Source organism: Acipenser ruthenus, chromosome 30 (genome assembly GCF_902713425.1).
Source record: "Acipenser ruthenus chromosome 30, fAciRut3.2 maternal haplotype, whole genome shotgun sequence".
Lineage (NCBI taxonomy): Eukaryota > Metazoa > Chordata > Actinopteri > Acipenseriformes > Acipenseridae > Acipenser > Acipenser ruthenus.
In genome coordinates, this window is record NC_081218.1 from 8,349,730 (window position 1) to 8,365,318 (window position 15,589).

General features: G+C 39.8%; 1 protein-coding gene across 7 annotated transcripts in view; it reads left to right on the forward strand.

Annotated features, from left to right (window-relative positions):
- LOC117435057 (TBC1 domain family member 22B) overlaps positions 1 to 15,589 on the forward strand; it is a 168,496-nt gene that overhangs the window by 54,534 nt on the left and 98,373 nt on the right. For all 7 annotated transcript variants that reach the window (XM_059004715.1, XM_059004716.1, XM_059004717.1 and 4 more), the window contains 2 exons: positions 6,286 to 6,414; positions 14,036 to 14,101. In XM_059004715.1, coding sequence (XP_058860698.1) covers positions 6,286 to 6,414; positions 14,036 to 14,101 — 195 coding nt within the window. The remainder of the gene's footprint in view (positions 1 to 6,285; positions 6,415 to 14,035; positions 14,102 to 15,589) is intronic.

The window sequence follows — 15,589 nt, forward strand, 5'->3', positions numbered from 1 at the left end:
AAGACTGAATAGATTCAATCCTTTTAGTCTGTCTGCATACGACATGCCTTTTAAACCTGGGATAATTCTGGTCGCTCTTCTTTGCAGTCTTTCTAGAGCAGCAATATCCTTTTTGTAACAAGGTGACCAGAACTGAACACAATATTCTAGGTGAGGTCTTACTAATGCATTGTAAAGTTTTAACATTACTTCCCAATACTTAATTTAAATTCAACACTTTTCACAATGTATCTGAGCATCTTGTTGACCTTTTTTTATAGCTTCCCCACATTGTCATAGATTCCTAGATTCTGTTCCCTTGGAAGATATCTGAAGAAATGCGACTCCATTATGTTAACTAGGCTTCTTCCTGGAAATTATTGGCAAGCTGAAGCTTCAGAAAAGAGGCAGATATTGAGTACAGCACTACAAAGTACAGCTCATGAAATTCAGCTGGGATTTAACTGAGGACTAAAGAGTTTGAACTATTTTCTGACCTAGGGCAATGAACACACACTGGGAAGTTTTATTGATTTGAGGTTTATTAAATATTCATCACAGCATTTGGTAAAGGCAGCCCATTTACATGCAGACTGCTAGAAGTAACCAGAGCTAGAGCGGTTGACTGAGATCAAGGGCAGCAAGCGCATAGAAGGTTTGTCTAAGAAAAGAGGGAGTAAAACAACACTTCATACATACATGCATATGTACATGCATATGTACATACACACATGCATTCATACGTACACACTTTGATAAGGTGTGGGGTAAAGTCCTGGATAGGCGGTATGTCGGCCGCAAATTCTACAAAGCCCCTATCCTTTATGAAATGTGTATGTGGTTATGGGTTACAAGGAAATGTAGTCCACATGGTTTTAAAATGGTGGAGATTAATAAAAAATAAATACAATTCCCAAGATGCATTGGGCTGCAGGACCGGTGCTGCTCAACAATAGGGATAATGCTCAGCACCTGCAGCTTGTTATCTGAGTGAATATATAAGGCAGTGTCTAGCCTCATTCTGGTTGGTGAGTTTGAGGAGTGAGAACTGGGAGTATTGTGTTTGGTGAATTGTTATTTAAATAGTTTCTGGCTGACAATGAAGAAACGATGATTGACTTCTGCTTGTGTACCGACCTATTTTGCTTGTGACCCCGATAATGAACTGTACTACCTTAAATCAAACTGTACAGGTATTACCTTGTTGAATAAAACTCTTCTGTGTTCTGAGTATATCTCCCCTACAACACTGTGTGGAAGGTCACAATAGGTACCTGAGCAATTGGTGCTTTGTTACAATAGACAGACAGACAGACTACGCGTGGTGCTCTGGCTTTAGCGCCTCTTTGGATTTTGTCTTTTTCTAAAATAAAGATATATAATAACAGCTTTAATGGGGTCATTTAAAAATGGAGCTCCTGTTATCTATTGCCTGCATGGCAGAGAAGTGGATGAACTCGTCAAACTTCTTCAATCAAATTTAGACCTGCACCCAGGGGAGTACAGACACTCGGATCCAGTTACCACACTGTGTTTGTGCACATCAAGGTCCGACCTCGAAGCCCTAGCATACCAGAATACTTTGCACCAAATTTCCCCAATTTGATTTTTGTGCTGTTCAGTTAAGAATCTTTTTGATAAAAGACAATGCTCTATTTGAATAAGCAGGGTGGGAGGATTAGCTGCTCACTCCCCCACTGAGGTGGACGTTCACTGAGAGGGGGTCAAGGGGCAATGCACTTCTCTCAGTTCAGTAAATGTTTCCCTTGGTAAGTGTGCTCCAGGGGCGGCTCGTCATAAGAGGCTACGGAGGCTAAGTCTACGTGTAATTTTGTAAAAGTAAAAAAAAAAAAAAAAAGCTTACCTTACATCATGTTTTCTAAGGTCTACTGTATTGCTATTGGCTACTGTAGCCTCAAAATGGGTGGGATTCTGTGCGTCTTCAACTTGCAGTCACCCTCTGTCTGTCAAGTTTACATATATTTGTATTGGCTACATGATGCAAGTTTGAGGCTAGCCTCTACCACTCATAATTAGATTTAATCTTGAATCTGAACAGTGTCTGTTGCCAGGCAGGTTATGGGTCACGTGTGGCTACTCGCTTAAGTTTCGATTTCCACACAGTATGTTGTAGATTTTTTTTATTCATACGCCATTTTCCTCTCTTTCTACGGAGGAAAAAATAAGAATAAAAACTAACAATAAAGGTCGTTCAAAGACTAAATTGGACCTTCTTCAACAGGGATGACCAAAACAAAATTGCCTTTTTAATTGCTCATGGTACAAAAAACCCAAATGGTTGACTGTGAGTATTCGCTGTTTAGTTTTTCAAACTGGCTCTTCATCTTCCCAGTGGATTTCTGTGGGCTACAGTGATTTAAAAAATCTTCCACGGGCTGTAAAAATATTTTTTCTACAAATGACATCATTCAAGATTCATCAATCATGTAAGTCCACGGTGTTTTTGTTCTGTTCTGTTGCTTGCCTTATGTGCTGCTTTTCCTATATTCCTGTATTATATTTCTTATTAAATTACAAAGTACCTTTTGAAACATGCAACATTTTATTGCGTATAATAATAATAATAATAATAATAATAATAATAATAATAATAATAATAATAATGAAAATAGCCTCACTTATTAAAGTCAGGAGTCGCTACTGATGTGCTCCTACATACTGGGGTCCAATTACCAACTTCTCATGACCTGTGAATACAACTCAAGGCCAGGAGAGTATATGGAGAACAGATATCAAGAGAAACAGCGCGTTGGGTTAAAGAGTATCCGGGGATATTAGAAGGATTAACCAGGACGGTATCGGGGGATATTAGAAAGATTAACCAGGACGGTATCGGGGGATATTAGAAAGATTAACCAGGACGGTATCCGGGGATATTAGAAAGATTAACCAGGACGGTATCGGGGGATATTAGAAAGATTAACCAGGACGGTATCGGGGGATATTAGAAAGATTAACCAGGACGGTATCGGGGGATATTTCCAAAGCGCTTACTCTTTTAATTACACTACATTTAATTATTTTTTTTGTATAATTCAAGGTCTCTTGAGCACTCAAGTAGTTTATTTCTCATCTAAAATGTAGTTTAAGAAAATGCAGATACTGTAAGTGTACCGAATATAGAGACAAAGTTTGCGCTCCCTATTTGCAAAAAAAAGACCAGATGCGTATCACAGAGTTCTTCGCTGGCAACAATTTGCAGTAACATAGCCTACCTGTAGTGTACATTCCTGCACTTGCATTACTTTTTTGCTCTTTTTATTACATTCATAGGTTTTAATAAAAACATGTATTAGTGTAAGGCATGTCTTAATAAAGATGTTTAATTGCAGACACGCTGTGGCAGACCTAAGGGCTGCCTATGCCTTTTAAGGGTTTATTGACTTTTTTTTTTTTTAAATGCTGGGTGTAGGCATAGTTGACCGTTATCTGTAGGATAACACAGTGGATACTGAATTCAAACCAAAAGTTACCTGTCTGAACAAATAAAAAGAAAGAGGAGCAGCACTTTAACGCAAACGACAACCTTTGCAGATAAGCAACGCTGTTAATTGTTTTGTTTCGTCTGGTCAATGCTGCAACTTGATATTTTGTTTTGTTTAGTTAGGAACTCTGTGGAGCTAGCTTGTTTTGCGTTTGGTGATTTTCAGAATTATCAGTTTTGATACTGTTATTTGAAGTAAATTAAAATTAAAAGAAACAAGGTGCTATGATGTTTAACTAACTATTAACAAAGTGATAATGATTTGGAGTTCTGATCACCACCCGCTTTCGATAGGCTGGGATATATCTTGTGTTTTAATTGGTTGTTTTTTTTCTGTGTATGTGTGTGCGGGGCTGACGTGGCTATTTATCTGTGTCTGGGAGTCGGATACTGTTCTGTAGGAACCACCCGACCGTCACAACGTGTATTCGTTTTGTTTACTGTACTGGTGATTGGGGGATATTTTAAATGTCAGGTTGTTGTGTGGGAGTTTATACCGGTCACGTTAACACAAGGCGACCGTTGTAAGCGGTGTGTGTGTGTATGTGTGTATATAGAATTATAAATTAGTGATGATCATCTTGTACATTTGTTTCAAGGACATAATTCATTCATACTTTTTGTGTCTCGCAGATAGGCATAATTACATGTTAAAGTGGCTGAGTGGTTTCAGAAGGATCTGGATAATTGAGTGTGTCTGTTGTCCTTGGTAGAAAGTTAACCAGCTCATGCCAGGGGAGCTTGTATCTCTAGGCTCCCTGATTCATGCATCTTTATTTGTTGGTTCAGTCAATACTTTCTGTACAATGAGAGCCTACAGGGATTTTCATGAAAGATATGCAGAATTATGCAGTGAGATGAGCTTAAAATGCCAGGCTTTGTTAAAGGGTTGCGGTTATGCAGCTGACTGGACTGGACTTAAGATCAGTCACAGGTCTGGTTTGCAGGCACCCCGGGAGCCTTGTGTTCATGACTGCGAGTCAGAATGTTAGAGAATGGCGAGGCCCAGGCGTCTCGTAAGCCTGCAAGCACAGCACTGACTGTGGAACGAGTTCAGATGTCAGAGGGGCCGGGGAGCTTCATACTTCAGCTATAGATTTCCATCTGGGGTTTTCAACGCAGCTCACTTTAATAGAAACAGATGACAGGGCCTTCCTGGACTGAAAGCTACTTGAGCTTTCACTCAGATGTGACAGAGGGTGGCTGTGATGTGCTGGATTCAACCCCTCTTAATGTCCATTCATGGATTCAACCCCTCTTAATGTCCATTCATGGATTCAACCCCTCTTAATGTCCATTCATGGATTCAACCCCTCTTAATGTCCATTCATATCGGGGCACATCTCAGCTGGTCAGGAGTCAAAGTGGGGAGGATGAGACATTTTCCATGTGTTACATTGTTATTCTGTATTATTACAACATGTTTTACCACAGGTAATTAGATATGGATTCTTGCTCTTCTGCTGTAAAATAAATCCAAATAAATGGTGGTGTCAGATCATTCACATGCTGCAGACCCTGAAGTTTTTACAGGATAAAAAATACATATATAAATATTTTTATCCCAATCTCACATCTTCAGTTCAATTCTAGAGTGTTGGTTACAGTGTTTCTTCAGATTAGAAATAATTTCCATTCTATACAGGGTTCATTTTGCTTATGTAGATCTGTGACAGGATAGCTGAGCGTGTGGTGTAAATGATTGTCAGACCAGTCCAGGTTTGTTGGTAAAAACTCCCGGCTTTAATTAGTCACACGGCAAAAACCCAACAAATAATAATACCGGGATAAACAGCAATGTGTAACCTGATTAAACAATAATAATAATAATAGTGCCGGGATACACAACAATGTGTAACCCGACAAAACAAAGGGAAAAAGGGTTGCAGTCCTAAATGAAACGAAAAACCAAAAACAAATAGCTTCAACAAAAACACAGTCTGTCCTTCCTCAATCCCAACGAGGTGAACCACCGTAAACAGTCCGGCACTTCCGGGTCCGCGCTCCTCCGACGTAATCCCGGAGTGTCCCGTCAGTGCTCTATAGACAGACAAAAGGTGCAGGGGTTAGCAGGTATATCCACACACACACTCAAAGAACTCTCCGTATTGCGTTTCCTCTCTCTCCTCCCCTGCTCGTATTTCTTGCAGTCAAATGCTCTCTCTGTCTCTCTCACACACACAGTACCTTGTCAGAAGGAACAGAACCCTGGGCCACTCTCCCTTTTGTATGCTCCATCCCGTCCCCATTGGTCAGCGAGGGCAACTGCCGTCAGTCAATACCTGATTGCCACAACGCTTCCCGTCGGGGTCGATGACGTTGCGTACCGTGGTTCCGCCTCCTTTCCAGGTGACCTTTCCTGGGGATGTCTGCTCCTCCTCCCTTTCGCCCTCACCGGTCAGGAGGGAGATCTAAAACAAGAGTTCATTTTCTCTTTGTCACGAGATCTCAAGGCCAAAAGCTAAACTGTATTAAAGACATCTCTACATACTACAGTATTGACTTCTAATTCGTAAATACAAACCATGCTGCTACGTTTACATATTGAAGTTGACTGTGTGCCTGTGATGCAGGTTTTGTGTGAATTCCACTTGAATTTGGATTGCGTTTCAATACAGGATTAATGTACTAAGCGGCTTTAGCTAGAAAAGGCAGAATTCTGTAATCCACCACACGGTGTAATTGAAAAGTGTAAAGCTGAGTGTACACCACAGTGCTGTAAAAAACTGTGGCAAGCTGGGAGCTGCCAGTCTGACAGTATTAACCTCAGTGTCACCAACACTCAATGCTTTTTTTTACAGGGTTATCTGCCTGCAAACATGGAGAGGAGAGAAATCGTTCTGAAGAGGAAACGGGACGAGTATTTTGGGTTCATAGAGCAGTATTACGACTCCAGGAACGAGGAGCATCACCAGGACACCTACAGACAGGTAGCAGGATTTCCACAGTGTGAGGCTCTCTTTAAAGGGGCGTTCACTGTTTATACTGTGTGTGCTGAGACTCTGATGACATTGTTTCCACACTGTCAGGCTCTCTTTTAAAAAAAAAACTAAAAAAAAACTTGTTGTCCAAGGAACAAAATGGTAGAAAAAATCTACTTGTCCTTCTTAAATCTACTTGCCCCCTCCCCGTCGCACAAAACACACACAAAAAAGTAGAATATAACTTGTAGGATTTTGGTTTTATTCAACAGTGAACCGCTAGTGTTTAACAGGGGCGGATCTAGCATTGTAGCTTGACTGGTTCACTAAATTCTTCAAGCTACACAAAAGGTTTCCTTTGACTCTACCTCACCTCAAGAAATGTATAACGTACTTTAAGGAAATGTTCCTTTCAGTGCAGTTTGGAACACATTTGCTAATACATTTAAGTAACATACTAACTATAATAAGCAATGCTTGGGAGTTATTCAAATATAAATAGCTCCTTCCTGTTTTTTTTTTTTTTGTCCTGCTCCTGATGTGCAGGTGTTTTAGTTGTATCACAGATACAAAATCATTGCCAACAATTGCTGCTGCTTTGTGGAATTCAGATTTTTCTTGACTTTCTTTCAGTTTTGTAACTGCTGAACCCCAGATTTTAAAGGACTTGTGTATAACCTGTTAAGTTTCTCTGCATTTTGTACTGTTTTCCTCGTCTAACATCTGGTCCCATGATGGCTAACTGGAACACTGCTGCTGCAGGGTGATTCTGGTTTCATACCCTCAAGACTTTTTTTTTTTTTTTTGCGGGCAACATTCTTTCCCTGTACTCTCACTGAAAAATAAATAAATGAATTAATACATAAACACATTGCCATGAGATTTACAGTCTGTATTTTATATTAAAATAATCAAAGATTGTACATATAATCTCATATATAAGCATTTCATTTTTATTATTATCATTATTTATTTCTTAGCAAACGCCCTTATCCAGGGCGACTTACAATTGTTACAAGATATCACATTATTTTTACATACAATTACCCATTTATACAGTTGGGTTTTTACTGGAGCAATCTAGGTAAAGTACCTTGCTCAAGGGTACAGCAGCAGTGTCCCCCACCTGGGATTGAACCCACGAGCCTCCGGTCAAGAGTCCAGAGCCCTAACCACTACTCCACACTGCTGCCTTATTATTATAAACATTTGTCAATCTTCATGTTTTATTAGTTTCACAAATCGATGGATTGTGCATATCCAATAAATAACTAATATCGCTTCTTTTCAAATCTAGTATTTTTGTTTTTTAATATAGCGTTGAAATCTAAAACAAATATGTAGATATGGTAAATAGCAAACAAGCTTAGCAACACTAAAATTGAAAGAAAAAATAATCATTTTGCCAGGGAAAGTTTGTTTAGAAATGCTTCTAAACCGTAAACCTTTTTTATTTTTTATTTTTTGTTAAACGTCCTGTACACGCGTGACCACAAAGTTGACTTTTATTCAGTTTAATAAATTACACAACACAATTTTTTATGGAAGTGTTGAATTTAAATGGTGTTTTTTTGTTATAACTTTACTAGATTGCTGAATTTAAATGTCAGGTTCATGCATTAAGAAAGCAGTATCACTTATTTGCTAATTTACAAAATACGTAAATAATACCTGAAGTTTAAAAGATTAGTCTGCCTTGCCAGAGGCTCTCTTGACAGAAATTTCTGGGTTTGTTCCCAACAGCTAGCCAATCAGAATTGATAGGGGTGGGACATACACACTTTTTAAAATGTTTGTGTGTGGGTGCTAGACTTCCGCAATTCAGTTAGCAGAAACTTGCGTGGCTCTCTAGAAATATACCCAGAGTGTTTTCCTAGCAACAGAACAAACATAGGAAAAATAAATACATTAAAACTACTTCTCTGATGGGCAGAGAACGGCAAAGCGTGTTGTCCCTCACACAAATCTTGTTGTCCGGGGCAGGCGATATGAATTGCACACCCCTGAAAGAGTATTCACTGTTTGTGTGCTGAGACTCTGACATTGCACAGGATGTCCATTGGTAGGAACCGTCATGCTTGTCCACTTACGATACGCCACACGTCTGCGTTTCCCTTTAAACCACGCTGTACTGATATACAGGTGAACATGCTTTATATCACGATTGCTGTGCAGGTATAATTCGTGATATAAAGCGTGTTTCACGTTTTCCTGTGACGGCACATTACAAGTGCGAGGGGAAAAAACAAAAAACTAACGGTGAATTAAAGAGCAGTACATACTGTACATGCAGTCGTTCTTTACATTGAAACACATGCTTATCATTTACTACAGGACAAATACATCTTGTATCATTAACTGGAAAGAAACCGTTTGTGTCAGGATCTAAAAAAGGCATGAATTGTTGACTGATGAGAGCTATCAATTAGGCGTTGCACTATTTTTTTTTCTTTGTGTGTGTGTGCATTTGTTTAAATAAGACTATGTTAAGAAGAAATTTGGTGAAGTTGGTGTTTTGTAACGGAACTGTATCTCATTAAGACCGCCCACGCAGCAGTTGACAGGTAGCACAAAACATGACAATAAGCGGGTTTGTGAGATGATATTGAGAGGTAATTTATTAAAGAACCTATGGTGCATGGTGAGTTTTTTTTTTAAATTGTGATAATAAACAGGGTATGATATTAAACGAGGTGATATAAAATGGGTTCATCTGTAATTTGAAACTGAACAAAAGTCATAGGTCACCTGTATGTATGACATTTCTGTGTAATTGCTTTTTATAAATGAATTCACTACAATATTGCCATCGCTGTGTAACTGTATCACAGCACCTGCCTACATTATGTATTTGTATTATTCAGTCAAGTGATTTAAAACACTGCCTGTCATGTTCTTCCCATTGGACAGCCATTAGGTAACTTCTACCATCAAGCTTCAAAGTGCAAAGTTTATAATGGGTTTTATCAAAAAGCAAGGCATCGCAATACATCGCAAGAGCTTTTAGTTGCTATGCCCTCTGCCTATGGAATTCAGTCCCAATCGAACCAGGACACTCAGCACTATTGAATGTTTTAAGTCTAGACTGAAGATGTTTTGAGTGTGCTTTTTTCACAAGTAGAACGGATTATAACCACAAGCTATAACCTTTGATGACCTTTTAAAAAAAGTGAAACGGTCTGGTGTGTGTTGGCATGGAGAGGGCTATCTCAGAGTACCTGTGTATTGTGTGTACAGTGTCAGTACCCTGTGTGTGTTGGCATGGAGAGTGCTATCTCAGAGTACCTGTGTATTGTGTGTACAGTGTCAGTACCCTGTGTGTGTTGGCATGGAGAGTGCTATCTCAGAGTACCTGTGTATTGTGTGTATCAGTGTCAGTGCCCTGTGTGTGTTGGCATGGAAAGTGCTATCTCAGAGTACATGCATGTGTATTGTGTGCATCAGTGCTATTCCACTGTGCCCCTCATGAGTGCATTTTCTTCACACTGAAGAGTCTCTGAATGATCAGTCCTGTCCTTCATGCAAGACGTTTTTATTATTTATTAGTATTATTGTTTTATAACTCTCCTGAACACAGGAAGGCTTTTCAGCATGGCAGGTAATTCATTGTGAAGGGCGCTGTGTTGTAGGTGAAGCAACGTTTACCTTGGCAACTGCTGCACTTGAATGATCCCCATTGTCAACATTAGTGTTTCAATACTTTCAAAAGAGACATTTAGCTTAGAAGGGTTACACTGCTGCATTGTACAGTGTACACTTTCTGACATGCAAGGAAAAGAGTACTGTCCATTAACTTTACAGTGTTTTATTATTTCTTTTATTTATTTATTTCTTAGCAGACACCCTTATCCAGGGCGACTTACAATTATTACAACATATCACATTATACATTATTTCATATTATACAGATATCACATTATTTTTACATACAATTACCCATTTATACAGTTGGGTTTTTACTGGAGCAATCTAGGTAAAGTACCTTGCTCAAGGGTACAACAGCAGTGTCCCCCACTGGGGATTGAACCCACAACCCTCCGGTCAAGAGTCCAGAGCCCTAACCACTACTCCACACTGCTGCCCTGTTTGGTTAATGTTTGGTTTAATATGTGCTGAAAGAGATAAGTGACTACTCTAATTGAAACGTCTGACCTCTTCAAAGTCTTGACAGGGATAGTAGCATGAATGTGAGCCACTACATATCTACACTGACTGGCGGGGTACACCCCGCCCCTGTGCGTATTTTGTGTTTTGTTAGGTGTTATTATTTAATATGTATGGATGTATTTGGGCACAGGTGTTTAAAGTCGACAGGGAAGGGTTAATTACCTTCCCTGCCCAAGTACTTCACATGCTGACTGTGCCTGGACTTATTCCTGGTTTAAAAGGCATGTCATATGCAGACAGGCTAAAAGAATTGAATCTATTCAGTCTTGAACAAAGAAGACTACGCAGCGATCTGATTCAAGCATTCAAAATTCTAAAAGGTATTGACAATGTCGACACAGGGGACTTTTTCGACCTAAAAAAAGAAACAAGGACCAGGGGTCACAAATGAAGATTAGATAAAAGGGCAAGGCTTGAATTTCATTTTTGTGTGCTGCGGGGATTTCCCCTCTATGCTGCAGCCAATGTGGGTGGGGGATTCCAACATTTTAGGGGGGGGGGGGGGAAATGGCAAAAGAAAATGTACTTTTGCATATAAAAAAAACTATACATATTTTACTGCATCATCTTTCACACTGGTGTTGCTTTAAAATAATCTGCTTTCAGGAGACCTAACAGCTGTTCATCACTGTGACACAGAGCACTCTCCATTGCTTGTGTCATTGCCTGAAGTGTTTTGCTGCAGCAGAAGAAAAAGGTGCTTTTCTTTTTAACCAGTTTTTTTTTTTTTTTTTTTTTTTTTTAACTTTTTTCACTGTTTTCATTTATGTATGTTTAACTACTGGATAGTTTGTACTGCATGCATGTAACATATCATATGAAATACCACAAAATTTATTTTCATATTATGTAAGTTGCAACTGGATCAGGCATACTATGTGGTAGAGATGACAATATATGTTTAAAAAAAACAAAAAAACAACACTTTTCTCAAATCATGTTTGGTCACTGCTATATACAGACGTGCTCAAATTTGTTGGTACCCCTCCACAAAAAACGAAGAATGCACAATTTTCTCTGAAATAACTTGAAACTGACAAAAGTAATTGGAATCCACCATTGTTTATTCCATATTTAATAGAAATCAGACTTTGCTTTTGATTTTTTATTCAACATAATATTGTAAATAATAAAACAAATGAAAATGGCATGAACAAAAATGATGGGACCGCTAACCTAATTTTTTGTTGCACAACCTTTAGAGGCAATCACTGCAATCAAACGTTTTCTGTAGCTCTCAATGAGACTTCTGCACCTGTTAACAGGTAGTTTGGCCCACTCTTCCTGAGCAAACTGCTCCAGCTGTCTCAGGTTTGATGGGTGCCTTCTCCAGACTGCAAGTTTCAGCTCTCCATAGATGTTCGATAGGATTCAGATCAGGACTCGTAGAAGGCCACTTCAGAATAGTCCAATGTTTTGTTCTTATCCATTCTTGGGTGCTTTTAGCTGTGTGTTTTGGGTCATTATCCTGTTGGAGGACCCATGACCTGCAACTGAGACAGAGCTTTCTGACACTGGGCAATACGTTTCGCTCCAGAATGCCTTGATAGTCTTGAGATTTCATTGTGCCCTGCACAGATTCAAGGCACCCTGTGCCAGGCGCAGCAAAGCAGCCCCAAAACATAACCGAGCCTCCTCCATGTTTCACCAGTGAGCTGCCAGTGAATGAATAGGAAAACAACTCATTATTGCTGTGCAGAATCAAGTCCCTGTTTATTCCACTGTCGACTGTGGACGGAGCTCCCAGGGAGTGGCGCACAATTGGCCGTCATCAGCGATTCATGATACAATGCAGATGAAATGTTGAAATACAAATGCTGCTATTATTAACTTGTTTACAATGTAGCACAATGTTTGCTGAGGAAGTGCTCCATCATTGTGATTGTGAGACGGTGCTGCTCTATCTGCAGCCCTGAGAGATTGGGACAGTGCTCCTGTAGGAGCAGGAGCTCTTAAAATAAACAAATCCCCTGGGCCAGATGTGATCCTCCCAATAGTACTCAAAGAAATGAAAGAAGTTATTTACAAACCACTAACTAAAATCATGTAACAGTCTCTTGAGACAGGGATTGTACAGTCAAACTGGAAAATTTCAAACATAATACCGATCCTCAATAAGGGAGACAAAACCGAACCAGGTAACTACAGACCAATAAGCCTGACTTCCATTATATGTAAACTTATGGAAACTATAATAAGATCCAAAGTGGAAAATTACCTATATGGTAACAATATCCTGGGAGACAGTCAGCATGGTTTTAGAAAAGGGAGATCGTGTCTAACTAACCTGCTTGATTTTTTTGAGGATGCAACATCGACAATGGATAATTACAAAGCATTTGACATGGTTTATTTAGATTTCTAGAAAGCTATTGACAAAGTCCTGCAAGATTAATTCTCAAACTGAACGCAGTAGGGATGCAAGGAAATGCATGCACATGGCTTAGGGAGTGGTTAACATGTAGAAAACACAAAGTACTGATTAGAGGAGAAACCTCAAAATGGAGCGAGGTAACCAGTGGTGTACCACAGGGATCGGTATTAGGTCCTCTGCTCTTCCTAATCTACATTAATGATTTAGATTCTGGTATAGTAAGCAAACTTGTTAAATTTGCAGACGACACAAAAATAGGAGGATTGGCAAACACCGTTGCAGCAGCAAAGGCCATTCAAAATGATCTAGACAGCATTCAGAACTGGGCAGGCGCATGGCAAATGACTCTATCTGCAGCCCTGAGAGATCGGGACAGTGCCGCTCTATCTGCAGCCCTGAGAGATCGGGACAGTGCCGCTCTATCTGCAGCCCTGAGAGATCGGGACAGTGCCGCTCTATCTGCAGCCCTGAGAGATCGGGACAGTGCCGCTCTATCTGCAGCCCTGAGAGATCGGGACAGTGCCGCTCTATCTGCAGCCCTGAGAGATCGGGACAGTGCCGCTCTATCTGCAGCCCTGATCGGCAAAATATAAACACACATGAAGCTCGTCAGATTGAAGCTCATTGCTTGCACACACATTGAACATCTGGTGCCCGGGCCACAAGGGAGCTCCATTATACATATTCAGTTCTGTTCTTGTATTGTATTGTGTTTTAGACCAGTATATACTGTATATTAGTAGGGCAGCAGTGTGGAGTAGTGGTTAGGGCACTGGGCACTGGACTCTTGACCGGAGGGTTGTGGGTTCAATCCCCAGTGGGGGACACTGCTGCTGTACCCTTGAGCAAGGTACTTTAACTAGATTGCTCCAGTAAAAACCCAACTGTATAAATGGGTCATTGTATGTAAAAAAAATAAAAAATAATGTGGTATATTGTAAGTCGCCCTGGATAAGGGCATCTGCTAAGAAATAAATAATAATAATAATAATATTGAATCATTCCTACCAGGTACTTTTGACATTTCTAAACTCATTGTACAGTTCTCTAATCTGTTTTGTTTTGTTGTTTTCTCTCCCCCGATCTCAGATTCATATTGACATTCCAAGAACGAACCCGCTTATTCCTCTCTTCCAGCAAGCCCCTGTACAGGAGGTGAGTCACAGTGACAGACAGAGACATTGATCCGGTGGCCTGCATGGTCAATCCTGTAATAAAGACATCTTCATGTTTCAATGTTCAAAGATACAATAGAAAAGAGACCTGGAAGAAATGAAAGGTTTCTTTTTCCTTGGGTAATAAACATTGAGTGACTGCATTGCAGTGGACACACAACACCGTGAAGGTAGTAAAAATGTCTTGTGCTAATTCACATCAGAACTGTCTTACTGTATAATTTGCAATTGTATTTTTTTTTTTTAAATGTTTGAATGGGTTCTAACCTTATTAACCTGACCACTGAATATGATAGCTCAAGGAGTAAATTAGATTAAGATACCATTGCAATTTCTTGTTTTTTATGGTCCTGCTTTTTTATGGTCCTGCTATTTTATGGCGTTTTTAACGTTGGAGTGACAGAACCGCTCAGAATGGTTGCAGTTATTCTCCTTTTCTCTGAATCTTTCCATTCAAATCACATGGCAATGTCTGGACAGTGCCAGCATTGTGCAACCTTCCCCATTCCATTCAAATCACATGGCAATGTCTGGACAGTGCCAGCATTGTGCAACCTTCCCCATTCCATTCAAATCACATGGCAATGTCTGGACAGTGCCAGCATTGTGCAACCTTCCCCATTCCATTCAAATCACATGGCTTTACCTGGCTTTCAGCTTGTCTGGACAGTGCCAGCATTGTACAACCTTCCCTATTCCATTCAAGTCGCATGGCAGCTCTGCCAGTCCTGCCCACTCTCTGTCTGCATAATGAGAAAGGCTGTCAGTCCTGCACATTCCAGAAAAGCTCAGAGCAAGCATTAGAACAGATACAAGTCGGCCAAACAAGTGGACGCTCCTTGAATCAGTTCTGTTGAAAGGCATGTGCCTTGTGAATGGCTGAACATGGGTGATTAGACAGTCACGTGGAGAAGTTGTGTTGTGTCGAATAAAGAAAGACATTGAAATTGTCAGGTGGAAGAGCCAACGTAGGTTATTATCAAGAGTTTTTAATAAAGGAAGAAGTGAAAAATATCAACTCAGATGCAGGTAAAAATTGTCTTAAACATCCTGATCTCTTTAGGTTTGAAACATTGCTTGCTTGCTTGTTGCTTTGTCAGTCCAGTTCAGTACCTCACATTGCTCTGTGTTTATCACAGTAGCTCTGCAAAGTGGGTGGCCACACAGTAATTATAATGTCATATATTAATGAACACTTTTTATTTATATTTTTTTGTACTGTTCTGCACTCCTGTTGCTAGCACAGTAATCATGTTTGGTTGCAGGAGGACAGATCTTTATCTTAATGGGTAAAGTTTTAGCCCAAATTATTTCCATTGCCCTTGTTAAAAGATAGTCTTAGGCAGATAACATATCATTAAGTCAGGGGGATAATTTATTAGATTGCCTTTCTATACACTTCTTAAAACGTGCAGCTGCTTAAATGATTCACAGTTGCTCACCTTTTACAAACATCTCTCGTGTTTTA